Genomic DNA, 17,563 nt, shown 5'->3' with positions numbered 1-17,563 from the left:
CAAGGTAGCCCCAAACTGTCCCAATATAGCTGCTGCCCTTGTATCTGCCCCTGGACATTTTCCTGGGTCTCTGGGGAAGCAAGCTTGAGAACCAGCAAGTGTTCTAGAACAACAGCAGTCTCAATAAAGTTTAGGGATGTCAAACATTCTTTAATATAGCTCTAAAAGTAGATTACCAGGAGCAATTGTTCTTTTTGTTTGTTTGTTTCTGCTTTTTAGGGCCACACGCATGGCTATGGAAGTTCCCAAGCTAAGGGTGGAATCAGAGCTACAACTTCCGTCCCACACCACAGCCGCAACTCAGGATCTGAGCCGTGTCCTCGACCCACACCACACCTCAGAGCAACACCGGATCCTTAACTCACTGAGCAAGGCCAGGGATTGAACCCAAAGCCTCACAGATACTAATCGGGTTCGTTTCCATGGAGCCACAACGGGAACTCCAAAGTAACTGTACTTAATATTCAAAGAATCGGAGGTTTTCTTCTCACTGCATTTATATCAAAATCTCACATAGAAATTTTTCCAATATTATGTGTAGACACCCTCACCTTCTTACACACTAACCATTAAAACCCCACGGCCAACACAAACATATTTTTACAGCACGGATCTCCCAAAGACTTCCACACTTGAGTAAAATTGCAAAAAAACAAACAAACAAACAAAAAAAAAAAAAACCAAGTTTAATGCTAGGTATTACATCAGTGACAGGGGCTCCTCCAGCTTCAGGAAGGTGATGGTACTGGTCTGTTCCTTGGTCCTTGGCAGCCAGTGGTGCTTGGGGAAGAAAGCAATGCTGGAAGGCACATCAGCGCCCCCAGCCTATCTGAGGTTGAAGTTCTGCTTGAGATATTTCACATAGTGTGTCAGGACCATCTTCTGAAACGTGCTGCTGTAGAAGACCCGTGATGGGATCAGGCTCAGAATGATCGCCTATTGAATACAGAAAATCATTAAGTGTCTGGGAGAAAAAAGAAGAGCAAGAATGTTGCACTAAAGCATTTCAGTGTACATACATCATCTGGAAAAATGTATTTCCTTTTTGGTTTTGGTTTTGATTTTGGTTTTTAGGGCCACACCCGAGGCACATGGATGTTCCCAGACTAGGGGTCAAAGTGGAGCTGCAGCTGCTGGCCTATGCCACAGCCACAGCAATGCCAGATCCGAGCCTTGTCTGCAACTTATACCACAGCTCACAGCAACACTGGATCCCTAACCCACTGAGCAAGGCCAGGGCTCGAACCCACATCTTCATGGATGCTAGTTGGATTCATTTCCACTGATCCACAATGGGAACTCCTGAAAAATGTACTTCTGACTACTGAAGTCCTAAATCTTTTCAACGGTTGCTAAAGTTTAAAGGTCTTATGACACTTCCTCAGCAAATAAGGATTTCTCAGTAACCAAAGCAGTCACGATTCTGCTGTAAGGATCAGCTGTAAAGAAATTTTAAATTAAGAAAACTCTGTCCATGGTAACACCCTCCCATTTTTCCTTCTCTTAGCACCTTCTCTTCCTGGTGCTCCATCTCTCTGTGTGTTTATGTTCTTTCTACCAAGGTTCTATTAAAATAAGATTCCAGGAAAGAATCCAAAATGCTTTTTTTTTTTTTTTTTTTTTTTTTTAAGGCCCCACCTGTAGCATGTGGAAGTTCCCAGGCTAGGGGTCAGATCAGAGCTGTAGCTGCCAGCCTACACCACAGCCACAGCAACACCAGATCCAAGCCTCCTCTGCAACCTACACCACAGCTCTTGGCAACGCCAGATTCTTAACCCACTGAGCAAGGCCAGGGATCAAACCCTTGTCCTCACGGATACTAGTCGGGTCTGTTACCACTGAGCCACCACGGGACCTGCCCGAATTCCCATCACCTGGCACAATGCCTGAAGCATACTAGGTGCTAAGCAAGTGCCTGAATGCATGAAGGAGATAATGAACAGAGGAGTGTGCAAGACGGGGGCGGGGGGTAGGAAGATGCGGGGCTCCCCTCCTCTCAGGGGTACGCCAAAATGACAACTATTAGAGAACACCCGCTGATGAGAAAGACCAGAAGTCTAGTAGAAAAACGCTTCTACAACTAAAGGTACAAAGAAGGAATCACAAAGAGATGAGCAGGAGGGGTGGAGATGTGATACAGTCAAGACCTACACTCCTGGGGAGGAGACCCACAGATGGGACAAGAGTGGTAACGGCAGAGGGTTTCCGCAAAGAACAAGGGGTCTGAGCCCCACCTCAGACTCCCCAGCCCGGGAGTCCAGTGTCAGGAAGATGAGCCCCCAGAATGTTTGGCTTTGAAGGCCAACAAAGCTTGCTTTCAGGAGAGCCAGAGGGCTGTGGGAAATACACTCCACTTTTAAAGGGCACACACAAAGATCTCACCCTTGGGAACCAAGGCAGAAGCAGTAATTTGAGAGAAGCTTGGGTCAGATCCACCTGTTGATCCTGGAGAGCCTTCCAGAGAAGTCAGGAGACATCTGGAGCTCACTGTGGGGACACAGATGCTAGCAACAGCCATTTGGGGGAGCTCACGTGACCACGTGGACTTTGGTGCTGGCAAGGGACCTTTTGGAATCCTCCCTTAGTAGTGTCAGGACTGGGACCTGCCCATTAGCCTGTCAGCACCAGGACTGGGACACCTCAGGCCAAACAGCTAGTCAGGTAGGGACACAGCTCCACCCACCAGCAGGCTGGCTGCCTTAGGATGACTTCCGGAAGCCCTAGCTGTGCTAGAACCTGGCCCCAAACAACAGTGCATCCCATGGCCCTACAGCCAGCTGTCAAGCCCAAACTTGCCCACCAGCAGACCAGCATCAACTCCAGGACCCCTCGGGTCCTGTGGCCAGAGACCCTAAGATTTGGCACTGCCCACCTCTGTGCTGGCGCTCGTCCTAGAACCCATCAGTCAAAAGTGGACTTAAACCCTTGCTGCACCACTACCAGCCAGGTGGCCTTGGGTCATCTGATTCATCTGTGCTGCATCTGATCGGATCCAGCTCTGAGCTTCAGTTTCCTCACTTGTAAAAGGGGAGCCAGAATCCTAGCTCACAAAATGATTCATAGGATTAAGCGAGCTGACTCTGAAGCCCCCTAGTTCCACGTGGACTCTTAGGTAGAGGCCCCAGTCCCCCTGAGTTCCTGCCCCCAAACTCCTTGGAGGCGGAGAGCACGCTGACTTTCCTCATCTCTTTGTAAGGCTTCCTTGTTTACTGGTTGGTTATACTTGATTACACGTCATTTTACTTTATTTTACTTTATTTTGTCTTTTTAGGGCCGCACTTGTAGCATATGGAGGTTCCCAGGCTAGGGGTCGAATCGGAGTTGCAGCTGCTGTCCTGCAACACAGCCACAGCAACATCAGATCTGAGACTCATCTGCAACCTACACCACAGCTCATAGCAGCCAGATCCTTAACCCACTGAGCAAGGCCAGGGATCAAACCCGCATCCTCTTGGATCCTAGTCGGGTTCGTTTACTGATGAGCCACGAAAGGAACTCCAGGATTTGCCAGTTTTGGAGTTATCTCTAGGCTGAACACTCAGGCCTCCAGCTTCTCCTTCCCCTTGCTAAATACTCCTTTTCACTAGCTGGATCACCTTTAACAGCATACCTCTAGCATCACTCTCTTGTTGTGTGTGTGTGTCTGTGTGTGTGTCTGTGTCTGTGTGTGTCTGTGTGTGTGTGTGTGTGTGTGTGTGTCTTTTTAGGGCTTACCATCGGCATATGGAAGTTCCCAGGCTAGGGGTCAAAACAGAGCTGCAGCTGCTGGTCTACACCACAGCCACAGCAATACCAGATCTGAGCCACACCTGTGACCTATTCCATCGCTCACAGCAACACCGGATCCTTAACCCACTGAGTGAGGCCAGGGATCCAACCCACATCCTCCTTGATACTAGTAGGGTTGTTAACCTGTCAAGCCACAACGGGAACTCTTGGCATCACTATCTTTGCATGACTAAGAAGGACTGAATACTCCAACAGCCAGGAAGAACTAGGAAGAACTAGGGCCACCTGTATGTCTGTCCTCGCCTGTTTTGGAGAAAGGAGATGTTAACAATTACCAAGATTTCTTTTTTTTTTTTTTTTGCCTTTTCTAGGGCTGCACTTGCGGCATATGGAGGTTCCCAGGCTAGGGGTCTAATCGGAGCTGTAGCCACCCGCCTACACCAGAGCCACAGCAACACAGGATCCGAGCCGTGTCTGCAAACTACACCACAGCTCACGGCAACGCTGGATCCTTAACCCACTGATGGAGGCCAGGGATCGAACCTGTAACCTCATGGTTCCCAGTCAGATTTGTTAACCACTGCGCCATGACGGGAACTCCCAACAATTACCAAGATTTCATGGGCGAGGCAGCCACAGGTTTCATCTCCAATCGTGACATACTTCAATGATTCTTTAACAAACTCATCAGCAGTCTTGGTTATCATGTTGGTGTTTAGATAGTTGGTCATTTGGGTTGAAACAGCATGTGGGGTCAGCACCTGCAATGGAAGATAAAGACTTTAACACAGGAGCAATCTGCCCAGCCTTGAGAAATTCACACCCATCTTACCATCCCTTCATATACCAGCCCTGTTCTCTCTTTAAAAGTCTCAGGATCCTAACTGATAATAGCACTGCGAAAGGTGCAGAACTAGCACAGACCTGGGAATAAGAAAGGCTGGTTTCTGGCTTAATTTTGCAACTGACTGAAGATGAGGCCTTAGCCACACAACACCAGGTGGTTCAAAGGCACATAGGGTGGCTGAGGGCATGAGCTCTGTCTTAGAACACGGGTCCTGGACTTCAAAAATGAAAATGGGAGTTCCCATCGTGGCTCAGCAGTCAATGAACCCAACTGGTATCCATGAGGACGAGGGTTTGATCCCTGGCCTCGCTCAGTGGGTTAAAGATCTGGCATTGCCGTGAGCTATGGTGTAGGTTGCAGATGTGGCTGGGATCCCGAGTTGCTGTGACTGCGATGTAGGCCAGCGGTTATAGCTCTGATTAGACCCCTAGCCTGGGAACCTCCAGATGCCACGGGTGCAGCCCTAAAAAGACCAAAAAAAAAAAAAAGACCAAAAAAAGAAAGAAAGAAAATGAAAATGCAGGACGTTGAGTTATAGTTGAAGTACAGAAAAACAATGGGAAAATGATCTGTTTTATTATGTTCCAAGTATTGCACAGGCCACACTAATTCTCGGAAGATTTTTATCTGAAATTCACATTGAACTGGATGTCCTGTATTTTATCTAGCAGCCCTATATCAGTTTATTTCTAACACATATGACCAAAACTGGAGCAACTTCAGGTACTTCGGATTCCCACTTTATGCTTCAGCTGGGAGTCAGAACTGTCACATACCTCATAATCTTTCATTACATCATAAAGAAAATAAACAACCACACATCATACTCTGAAAATGGAACACCATGTCTCTACCCGTGGTCTCCCCACCTCGGGGCCTGATATGAGGTTTCATAATGGGGTTTCCGACTTTATTTCCAGACACAGACACCTTGACCTCTTTAGAAGAAAAATCCATGCTTGCTTGCTTTATTTCATTGCATTTGAAATTTTCATCACACCACTGTTTTCGCACCACACTTGAAATTACATTGTTTGGTGATGAAATCCAACATATGAGTCCATCAATTCAATTGAATTGGTGTTCATGGAAATTAATGCTGTCATTAATTTGCATAACTCTTTTCTTCCAAAAATCTCAAAGTGTACACTTAAAGAAGTATAAGGAGGAGTTCCCGTCGTGGCGCAGTGGTTAACGATTCCGACTAGGAACCATGAGGTTGCAGGTTCGATCCCTGGCCTTGCTCAGTGGGTTAACGATCCGGCGTTGCCGTGAGCTGTGGTGTAGGTTGCAGACGCAGCTCGGATCCCGCATTGCTGTGGCTCTGGTGTAGGCCGGTGGCTACAGCTCCGATTGGACCCCTAGCCTGGGAACCTCCATATGCCGTGGGAGCGGCCCAAGAAATAGCCAAAAAAAAAAAAAGAAGTATAAGGAGCATGCATTCTTAAATCCAGTTTTCAGATAAGGATATAATAAAAAATAAAGGCTCAATAAATATTAGCTATATTTTCACACTTATTTATTCCTTAGATCTTCACAGTAACCCAGAGAAGTAAACAGGTACTACTAACCCCTTTTTACAGATGGGAAAACTGATGCTCACAGAGCTTAAGCTGGCTGTCCAGGCTCACACAGATGATAAATGGCAGAACTTGCATTTAAAAATCAAACCCAAGTTTATAGTACATACTTCCTCGTGAATTTTAACATATTTATTGACTATCAATTACACATGGGTTTGGAGAGACCCGCTGGTTTTCAAAAGGTCACAGCATCTTTTCCAGGACTTGGAGCAGCTCTCAGCCTTCTCTCCTCCCCTCCCCAGCCCCCTCCCACATCTATTGCCCCACAGAACACACAAAGCTGGCAGTGACCGCATGTCTGGCGCATAGTGATCAAGATGGAGATGATGCTAAGACTGTCACACAGCTAGGAAGCGAGTGTCTGTGGGAATCGTTAGTGTGGCTCATAGAATATTTCTAGTTCTTCATTCTTCCAGGTACATGATAGAACTGCATCTCCTGGATCTTGGGTGGGGCCATGTGACCAGATTTGGCTAATGAGTAGGAGCAAAAGTGACATGTGACTTTTCTGAGCCAGAGCCCTTAAATTGTCAAAGTAAGTTCTCCTGCACTCCTACCCCTTCTTCTTTGACAGGTCTACTGTCAATATCCAAGATGGTGGCCACTCCATCCTGCCTGGGTCCCTGTGTCACTACAATGAGCGACTCCCCTCTGACAGCTCACGGTGAACATGTAGCATGAATGAGAACTAAATCTTTGTGGTTCTTCTTCTTTTTTTTTTTTTTTTTTTTCTCTTTTTTATGGCTGCACCCCCACCAGCCTACAGAAGTTCCCAAGCCAGGGATTGAATCTGAGCAGCAGCTTCGACCCATAACACAGTGGTGGCAATACCTGATCCTTTAACCCCCTGGGGATTGAACCCAAGGCTCCACAGCAACTTGAGCCACTGCAGCTGGATTCCTAATCCACTGTGCACTCTGAGAACTCCTAAATCTTTGTGGTTCTGGGCCAGTGAGATTTTAGGGATATTTTTTACTGCAGCAAACTTATCCTATATAGGGTCGCACTGCTGCAAAAGGAATCCATCCTCAGCTGGGAGTTGGAGAATGAATAGAAGGGGAAAATCTCTGAGAGGTGAGGCTGCAGTTCAACTGGGCAGAGACTGGGTCTGTAGTGTAATGACAGGGCTGTTACAATCACTCACTGTGAGTGGGAAGATGATGTTATCTGCAAAGCTCCCACTGTTAACTCATAACTGCTGATAGAATAAGCTTCATCCAATAGCTGGTTGATTTACAGGAACAGCCAGTATTTTAACTGCATACTCTCACCTCAGTATTTTAATTGAAAGTGAGTATGTACAGCAACCATTTAAAAAATATATGGGGAAAAAATGTAATTGTAATTTATACATGTAAGGATAACTTGATCCCCTTGCTGTATAGTGGGAAAATAAAAAAAAAAGAGATGAATACAGGATATGGATATACAGAAGCAAAGAAATAATTAGCTATATTAAAGAAAGGAAAATATCTAGCTTTATTCCTTAATAAATATTTTTATCCATTTCTTTTGAGAAAAAAAATAAAAAATATAACTATGAGGGGAGTTCCCATTGTGACTCAGCAGGTTATGAACCTGACTGGTATCCATGAGGATGTGGGCTCTATCCTTGGCCTCTCTCAGTGGGTCAAGGGTCCAGTGTTGCCATGAGCTGTGGTGTGGGTTGCAGACGTGGCTCAGATCTGGTGTTGCTGTGGCTGTGGTATAGGCTGGCAGCTGCAGCTCTAATCCTGCCCCTAGCCTGGGAACTCCAAATGCCACACGTGCAGCCCTAAAAACTGTGAGGAGTTCCTGTCCAGATGTAGTGGGTTAAGACTCAAGAATCTGACTGCGGCAGCTCCAGTTGCTCTGACAGTATGGGTTTGATCCCCAGCCTGATGCAGTGGGTTAGGTTAAAGGATCCAGCACTGTTGCAGCTGTGACATAGGTCACAGCTGTGGCTTGGAGTCGATCCCTGATCCAGGAGCTCCCATATGCTATAGGCAAAGCCATAAAAAGTTTTTAAATATATAGGGGTCCAATCAGAGTTACAGCTGCTATCCTACACCACAGCCACAGAAATGCCAGATCCAAGCCGTGTCTGCGACCTACACCATAGCTCATGGCAACACCGGATCCTTAACCCACTGAGTGAGGCCAGGGATGGAACCCACATCCTCATGGTTCCCAGTCGGATTCGTTTCCACTGCGCCACAACAGGAACTCTGCCTTTTTTATTTCTTATAGTATGTCATCAAACTTCTTCCCAAACAATAGCAAAAAGACTCTGAAAACTGTTTTTTTCAGGTTCCAGAAACCCCTTAACTCTAATCGTTGCAGAAAGAAGCACACCTATATCGCTGACCTCTTGCAATGTCATGTGCCTTAGTCTATAGGCAGCAGTGTGACGAGCCAGCTCTGCTTACCATTAGGACAAGGTCATTTCTGTGAACGCTCTGCCACCGTAGCAGAAAGGGAACCAGAGCACCTGTCCCCAACGGCTCAAGAACCAGAGCGTGGGGGTCTCTGTGGCCCATCACAGAAGAACAGCCCCCAAGCAAAGCACCCTCTCCCCTTTCCAACATAGACCGTTTTTTGTTTCTTCTCCACATTTCCTCGCACATGAGCCTGCCTCCTATTGTCTAGGTCAAGAGGAAAGGCTGCTTAGCTCAGACTCTAAATTCTGTCCTGATGCAGCATCAGGTAACAAGCGTCCCTGAGCCCTCACTCATCCTGCCTGCATTTCCTCCTCCAGGGCCAAGGGTACTGGTGAGGGCAGCAGCAGGCAGAACCACAGTGGTCCCACCGCCATCGCGAAGGTCACAGGAACTCACACAGTGTCATCCAGACGCCCCCTCCTGGTCACACACGTGCAGCCTGTCCTGCAGGAAGCAGTGGCCCCCGCTCCATGAACTGGGAGCCAGAGTTCCTCTTCCCAAGAACTGTTGACCTCACCTGGATAATGATTCCTTTCGCTTCATATTCTGCTTGCAGTGCCTTGGAGAACGTGCACACAAAAGCCTGGAGCGAGAGAAAGAAACACCTAAGGACTTAGAACTTGATTCTCCATTGGAGCCAACTTACTCAGATTTCAAAGGACGCCCCAGAGAGATTATTGGCTTTATCTTAAAATACAGCAGTTTGTCTTGATAGGAGTCAGAACTTCATTTCTCGGTTTGGGAAGAGCTCCCTCAATGGGCAGGAACATACAGTTTGCAATAACCTAGGGCCACTGTGTACGGATCCCCCACCCAGGGCCAGCGCTTCCTTTTCTAGAGCACTGGCTCTTCCAAAGGTTTGTTTTTATGGCCAAGGGGAGGGGTCATCTATCTGCCTAGGCCTCAGGGATAGAAAGAAGCTACAATGCCACCTGCTGGCAGGAAGAGCAGAGGGCTTCCAGGCAAGAAAGTGAGTGGGAGTGAGTTGGAGTCCCATGGCAGCTGTGCTTGCTTTCAAGGCTATTCTGCTGCAAGGCTTCATCAGTCCAGCGGGAGCTTCTTTCTCTAATTTGCACCCAGGCACCAGCTAACTAGCTCTGCCTCGTACCTAGAAGAGCGCCACCAGGCAAATCTGTCCTTCAGCTTGCAAGCAGATCCAAGGGAAAATGCAAACTGGGGCGGGGTGGGGTGGGGGGCGGAACGACAAGAGGAAAGGAGTTCCCATGGTGGCTCAGTTGTAAGGAACCCAACTAGTATTCATGGAATTGCGGTTCGATCCCTGGCCTCACTCAGTGGGTTAAGGATCCTGCGCTGCTGTGGCTGTGGCAGGCTGGCAGCTGCAGCTTGGATTTGATCCCTAGCCTGGGAGCCTCCATATGCTGCTGGTGCGGCCCTAAAAAGACAGGAAGAAAAGAAAAAAAAAAAAAAAAGAGGAAAGAGGAGACTTGGACTGCATGCCATCACTCACCTTGGAAGACGAATACATGGAGTACAGAGGCCAGGGAAAGAGGGCCACCCCAGAAGATATGTTCAAGATGAGACCTTTCTGCCTAGAAGGCAAAGAAACAAAGTTACAATTAATTGCTTTGCACCCTGATTACCCCTTGAGAAGAAAGAAGACATCCTGGCTCCTGTGCATGCTGGGAATATTCCATCCTCTCTAGGCTTCCCTATGCACTAAGTGCTCTGCTTCCAAGAACTGTGAGTGGAACTTTGCCTCCAGCTTGGATGACAACACCACACAGTGATGTCACTTGGTGGTCTGTTGACATCAAAGGCTTGGGACTTGAAACGGGGGCTCTGCTGTAACAGAGATCTTCCACCAAAAATGCAGGGAACCAACTCAGCTCAGACAAGACTCAAGGGGGAAGGGATCCTTCTCTCTCACAGGTGACCACATGAGCTCAAGGTCCCATCATAAAGATGACCCACAAGAGCACAGATGGCATATACAGAATCCATCATCTGATCACACAGGTACCCCCATGCAAGCCTTTGGGGTCCCTACTTTCCCTTTTGAAATTCAATCCCACCTGAGAAAAACCAGCTCCCAAATGGGCATTGTAATCGGGTGATTTAAAACATAGAATAGAGATACTGATGGGGTGGTGATTTTTTTATCCCTAAATTGGGGTATTCATTCTGACAAGAGCTGAAATGTATAACAACCAAGAGATGGTCTTGGCCTCAGGCCAACTTCTGAAGCTTCTTTTATGCTCTCACTGTGAGTTAATTTTTTTTTTTAATACAGTCTCTGCTGAAACTGCTGTTCTCGTCCTCCCGCCAATATACAGTATATTTGACCTTCAAATATGCTTATCTGTTTGCAAAGCTGGCCTGGTCCAGAATATTAGGCTTTCTCCCATCATCTCCATGTCCTTTCGTCGTAGTTTTATCCTTTGTTAAAGCAGCAGGGGAAAAACACTATCCCCCCACCCCGTCCCCAAATCCACTGACTGCTAAGTCAGGGAAACTACACAGCTCCATGCCACGCTTTTTCAAGGCAACACCTTACCTTGATTCCATGTGTTTCAGAATCAGCTGTGTCATCTACAAGAGAAGCCAAAGTTAAGTCCTGTCCAGGGAACTAAGTGGCAATGGGCAGACTTGGGAAGTGGGTGCTGGACGAAACTGGAGAAAGAGTTCCATCTTTGACAACCCTGAAAATCTGCTGATGCTCATTGGAGGTAATTCTGGCACCACTAGAACCCACAAGAGGCAATCTAGACAAATGGCAAACAGTTCACAGGCTTCTGGTTTCTTCTTTGTAAAACTAAACTCTTCTTTGGCAATGAAGGCAATGAAAACTAGGGAAATTGGCTGGTGGCCGTGGGACCAACACATAGGCTTCCAGACACCCTTCATTCTGGGAGACAGGCAAAAGTGGGTTGGCCATTAAGAAACTCACCAATGAGTTAGAAATAGGGGACTGTTGGAGTTCCCGTCGTGGCACAGTGGTTAACAAATCCTACTAGGAACCATGAGGTTGCAGGTTCGATCCCTGGCCTTGCTCCGTGGGTTAAGGATCCGGCTTGCCGTGAGCTGTGGTATAGGTCGCAGACGCGGCTCAGATTCCGTGTTGCCGTGGCTGTGGTGTAGGCCAGTGGCTATAGCTCCACTTGGACCCCTAGCCCAGGAACCTCCATATGCCATGGGAGCGGCCCTAGAAAAGACACAAAAAAAAAAAAAAAAAAAAAAAAAAAGGGACTGTCAGGAAACCTAACAAGTGTCCATGAGCATCTCACATACAAGGTATGAGATGGAGAAGGACATGTCTTCAGCTCAACAGCCTCATTAGCAGCCTGCGGATGGTCTGTGAAATAGCTCCCGAGACACAAATGTCTGTCCATTGGAATTAACAACAGCATGGAGAAATCCCTTCACCATCCTAACCCACTGCCCCAAGAAGAGGTCTTTCCTGCCAGTTCTGGAGCTTCGATATTTCGTTAAAAGAGCTTTTCAGGAGTTCCCATTGTGGCTCAGTGGGAACAAACCCAACTAGTATCCATTACAATGTGGGTTCCATCCCAGGCCTCACTCAGTGGGTTAAGGACCCAGTATTGCCATGAGCTGTGGTAGAGGTTGCAGATATGGCTCAGATTTGCTGTGGCTGTGGCTGTGGTGTAGGCCAGCAGCTGCAGCTCCGATTCAGCCCCTAGCCTGGGAACTTCCATATGCTGCTGGTGCGGCCAAAAAAAAGAGAGATTTTCAATGTCAAAATTAAGAGGCACTCACTTCAAGAATTAAGAAAGGCAAACCCATGGACTGAAATGTTCTTGAAAGTACAATTAAGTGGAAGCAGGTCCAGTCTTGGGAGCAGGTTTGAGACAGAGAGGATCCAAATGGATGGGGAGGGGCAGAGAGAGGGGACTGGGGACCAGAGACAAGTTTTGGCTATTTTTTGTTTGTTTGTTTGTTTGTTTAGGGCTGCACCCGAGGCACATGGAAGTTCCCAGGCTAGGGGTTGAATCGGAGCTGCAGCTGCCGGCCTACACCACAGCCACAGCAACATCAGATCCGAGCTGCATCTGTGACCTACACCACAGCTCATGGCAACGCCAGATCCTTAGCCCACTGAGCAAGGACAAGGATTGAACCTGCATCCTCATGCATACCACTCAGGTTCGTTATGGCTGAGCCACAATGGGAACTCCAGTTTTGCCTGTTTCTTCACACTCTCTGGGGACCTGTAGTAGCTTCTCAGATGTCTGTCCCTGCACCACCCACACTTCCTAGGCAGGACCCTAAGCCCATCCCTGGGACACTCCAGATGGTGTTTCCACTGCTCTGTAGCAGCAGCAGGGTCAGGAGAGGTGGAGGCATCCTAGAACCCACTGGACCACCTCCTGAAACCCTGGATTCTTTTTTCTTTATTTTTAAGATTTTATTTATTTTTATTTTTTTATTTCTCTGATACATTATTTTTTTTCCTACTGTACAGCATGGTGAGCCAGTTACACATACATGTATACCTTCTTTTTTCTCACATTATCCTGCTCCATCACAAGTGACTAGACAGAGTTCCCACTGCTACACAGCAGGATCTCATTGCTAATCCATTCCATAGGCAATAGTCTGCATATATTAACTCCAAGCTCCCCATCCATCCCACTTCCTCCCCCTCGCCCTAATCCCTGGATTTTGAGGGAGGAGAAAGAAGGATGAGGGCCAAATTATTTCAACACGCTTTCCTTGATTCTCCCAACATCATTAAGGGTATGATTGGAGCATTGTTGATAGCATTGCTCAAAGTCTCCTAAAAGCCCCACGGGTAAATGATCCCAGTTAGAGAGACAACACTGGACTCTCTGGGTCCTTGTCTCAAAAGTTCCAGCATTTTTATCTCTTATTCCACCTTCCCTTTGCCCTCAAACTCATTCTCCCATCTCTGCCCTTTAGAGAAGTCTAGTCATGCTTCCAACCATCAAGGCCAGCTTGGGCATGGCACACTTAGAAGCTAACTTTCAGTTTGTTTTCTTCGTTACTGAAGGAACAAAGGTTATTTAGTGTCTACCCATCTATAATTTAAAAAAAAAAAATCTTGGAGTTCCAGTCGTGTCTCAGTGGTTAACGAATCCGACTAAGAACCATGAGGTTGCGGGTTCGATCCCTGACCTTGCTCAGTGGGTTAAGGATCCGGCGTTGCTGTGAGCTGTGGTGTGGGTCACAGAGAGGCTCGGGTTCCGAGTTGCTGTGGCCCTGGCATAAGCCGATGGCTACAGCTCCAATTAGACCCCTACCCTGGGAACCTCCATATGCCACGGGAGCAGCTCAAGAAAACGCAGAAAGACCAAAAAAAAAAAAAAAAAAAAAATTAAAGCATTTCTCTGCTAAAGGAGTCAGAGGTTGTCAAATAAATTTGGGAAAACCCTGTGATCAAGTGGACCAAGACTGAAAGATCAATATATATACATTAACATGAAAGATTTTAGTGGTAAGGCTACAGCCGACAATAGGACATAAAAAACTCACAATTACATCATCTGGGGATTTTAAAAAGCCATTGATTGTGCAACATAAGAAGAATGTGTGTACCAATAAAAATTGAGCAGGAAACTATAACATACCAGTATATTTACCCAAAAAAATGATGAAAATAATTTTTGTCAGCTCAACATTAGCCACCTGAAAATAATTTTTGTGGTCTGTTCAGCATTATTTTTATTTTTTATTTTTTAGGGCCTCACCCATAGCATATGGAGGTTCCCAGGCTAGGTGTCCAATTGGAGCTGTAGCTGCTGGCCTACACCACAGCCACAGCAACCCTGGTTCCGAGCTATATCTGCAACCTACACTGCAACCCAGGGCAATGCCAGATCCTTAACCCACTAAGCAAGGCCAGGTATCGAACCTGCATCCTCTTGGATGCTAGTCAGATTCACTTCTGCTGAGCCACAACAGGAACTCCCACCCACCCCTTTTTATGTCAGTAGAAACCTACATTCCTCTGGGAAGCACTCTTCCATTACCAGCCCATGTTGTGAAGGCAAGACTGAGCTCCCTACTGCTCCCCAAGGAGGGCCCCATTCCATGAAATCAGAGAGCATATTTAATTCATTGCTGAAGTTCCCCTGGACCATCCAGAGTGGTCATGGTGGGTGCCAGGCCCCAGTTGTGAATTCTGTGTACTCAAGGTGCCCAGTGATGGGGTGCCCAGTGCCGGGGGTGAGTGTGAGCTGAAACCCAAGGTTCACGCACAAGCCATTCAGAGGGGAAGAAAAAGTGCTCACTCAACTCTATCTGCCAAGCATGGGCCTTGGGGGCCTTGGGGTCCACTCTTTCCAAACTGTCTGCCCAGAGGGAAGCACCTTCTTCTCTTTCTTGGGGGGGGGGGTGAGGGGGCACACCCATGGCATATGGAAGTTCCCAGGCTAGGGGTCAAATTGGAGCTGCAGCTGCTGGCCTACACCACAGCCACAGCAACGCAGGATTGGAGCCACATCTGCAACCTACGCTATAGCTATGGCAATGTCAGATCCTTAAACCACAGAGCAGGGCCAGGGATCATGCCTACATCCTCATGGATACTAGTCAGGTTTGTAACCCACTGAGCTGAAACCAAGAACTCCTGCCTTCTTTTGTAACCCACTGAGCTGAAACCAAGAACTCCTGCCTTCTTCTCATTAACGCAGAGGCACAGCATAGGATAGCTTTGTAGCAGTCATGCCTATAAATACTTATGCAATTGGTTCTGATCAAAGGACCCAACTGCTCAATGACACCTGACACTTAGTTCAACACTCTTTTAATAGTAAATGAAGAATTTGAAGTTCAAGGGAGTTAAATAGCATGCCCAATGCTGTCCAATTAACTAGTAGCTGAGCTGGGGTCAGAATACATGTGAACTTGAACTTCAATGCAATAAATATTTTTTGAACAACAAAAGTCTACAAAATCCAAACCATGCCCTCTGTCATTTTTCCAAACAGAGCGAGCATTCCTCTGTTTACAAAGACTAAAATCAGAGGGAGGCACTAAATTTTTAAAAATTTAGTTCCTTTGGCATCCTGAATAAATTTCAACATCATCAGACCTAATATGTTCTGACATATGACAAAACTGAATGCAGAAATCAGATGCAGATGCTAAGGAGAATGAATCCGTCACTGTATTTTTTTTTTTTTTTTTTCTTTTTAGGGCTGCACCTGCAGCATATAGAAGTTCCCAGGCTAGGGGCTGAATCAGAGCTACAGCTGCCCACCTATACTGCAGCCACAGCAACACCAGATCCGAGCCATGTCTGCGACCTACACCACAGCTCACGGCAACACTGGATCCTTAAGCCCCTGAGTGAGGCTAGGGATTGAACCTGCATCCTCCTGGACACTAGTCGGGTTCATTTCCACTGAGCCCAAAGAGGAATTCCCTGTCACTGTATTTTTTTTTTTCTTGATGGAAAGAGAATAAAACCATTAAAAGGCTACTACATGGTCTCTCAATCAAGTGCAGTCAGTTTTAAAGAATTCTGCATCTACGGGGAAGGGACCAATTCTCCTGAGTTGCCAAATTCCAACAGTTGCTACATTTTAATGCATTGAACACGTATATTGATCACATACCTTCACAACCGAGGTGATGTTACAGTGGATGACACTCTGTAATAAATAATCACAATCACAAAGCAGTCGGATCATACGAGAAATACTCTTGAGAAGTCATCGGTGGTAAAGACCCACAAAGCGGGCAAAAGTGTGTGTCTGAGCAGTTCCCTCACTTTCAACCTGCAAATTAGGCTCCTAATTGATACTCAGCAAGGGTGCACTAGAATGGGCAAACATCTGACATCCATACTGTGATTCTATAAGCATGTGATCTTAAATAGACATCAATTGAGAGTTTCCTTGAAACTTTAGGGAGGAAATACAGACACAGGTTTTCAAATGGAGATGGTTAATTTCCAGCTGAAGGAAGACAGTTTAGTGTGTGGGGATCTGGAAGATAAGAGCATAGGGATTAGAAAGGTGAGTGGTTGTAGAATACAGAGTAGAGGCTCTGGACTACAGAGGCCAGATAAAGACAGTACTAGAATCACCGAAGACAGAAGGAAAGAGGGACAGACACATAAACAAGTACAAACGCTGCATAAATCGAGAAAGAGAAGCAAGAATGGAAACTGCTTAATGGAAAGACATAGAGTTGTGCCAGAAACGGGGTTAGGCATGTGGCCAGGAGGAGGTTTGTGAGATATTCAGCAGTGTTGGAGCAATCTGGTATCATACATCCATGCAGCAGACTCAGGGCTTACATAGGGCCATAGGGATATTCACAGAATGGTGCAGGGGAGGGGGGTAGAAGTGATACAGCCTACTCAGAATTGGTATAGCTCCATGACTTTGAAGGTCAGAGCTGAGGAAGAGTCAAAATACAGTGCCTTCCAAGACATTTCCTCATGACCGACAATGGCAGCCATGGCTCTGAGTCAAGTTCGCTGGACTCACAACACCCCCAACCACGGAGTTTGTATTTTGGATTTTTCTGAAAGCTGAACAAATCTTATTACTGGGAAGACAAAAGATGCTAAAGAGCTGGCCTTCTACCACTTAAGCCAGAGCTATGAATTTGTTAGGCAGCATTTCTCCCTTAGGAAGCTAGGTACAGAACCCCAGGAGACTGGGACACAAGGCAGGTAAATTTTGATGTGTGGAGAAGAGGGAAGATGGCCTTATCCTAGAGAGTCATGAGTAGAGGTACCCTTGACCATGCATCAAGGACTAACGTGAAAAGAAAGGGAGGACTCCAGACAAACACCCACCTGGAATACAGAATTTTGGCCACACTCCCCTTACCCATTCCTCGCCCTGGTGATCATCCAGCCAGAGGGCTTAGGATCTGGGTGAGAGGAAACCATCCACAGAAGAGCACAGGCTTACCTGGATGTTATCTGGTGTGTTAAGGAAATGGCTTGGGAGAAGGTTTGGAAGCATCCCAACGTTGTTGACTGACCCAAAGAGACAAAACAAAAAGATGTCAGACGTGCCCAACAG

The 17,563-nt window shown here is 46.8% G+C and overlaps 1 protein-coding gene across 1 annotated transcript in view; it reads right to left on the bottom strand.

Moving 5' to 3' along the window:
• The window catches only part of HSD17B3 (hydroxysteroid 17-beta dehydrogenase 3), a 43,959-nt gene continuing 27,067 nt past the window's right edge, over window positions 672-17,563 (bottom strand). Inside the window, 7 exon segments of the mRNA NM_001244790.1 lie at window positions 672-936; window positions 4,341-4,490; window positions 9,097-9,162; window positions 10,048-10,129; window positions 11,095-11,129; window positions 16,139-16,174; window positions 17,450-17,517. Of these exon segments, the coding sequence (NP_001231719.1) occupies window positions 826-936; window positions 4,341-4,490; window positions 9,097-9,162; window positions 10,048-10,129; window positions 11,095-11,129; window positions 16,139-16,174; window positions 17,450-17,517 (548 nt within the window). The 3' untranslated portion in view covers window positions 672-825.

This window comes from Sus scrofa, chromosome 10 (assembly GCF_000003025.6).
Source record: "Sus scrofa isolate TJ Tabasco breed Duroc chromosome 10, Sscrofa11.1, whole genome shotgun sequence".
In the NCBI taxonomy this organism is placed as follows: Eukaryota; Metazoa; Chordata; class Mammalia; order Artiodactyla; family Suidae; genus Sus; species Sus scrofa.
The sequence above is the reverse complement of the archived record's forward strand: the minus strand, read 5'-3'. Positions and strand labels throughout refer to the sequence as shown.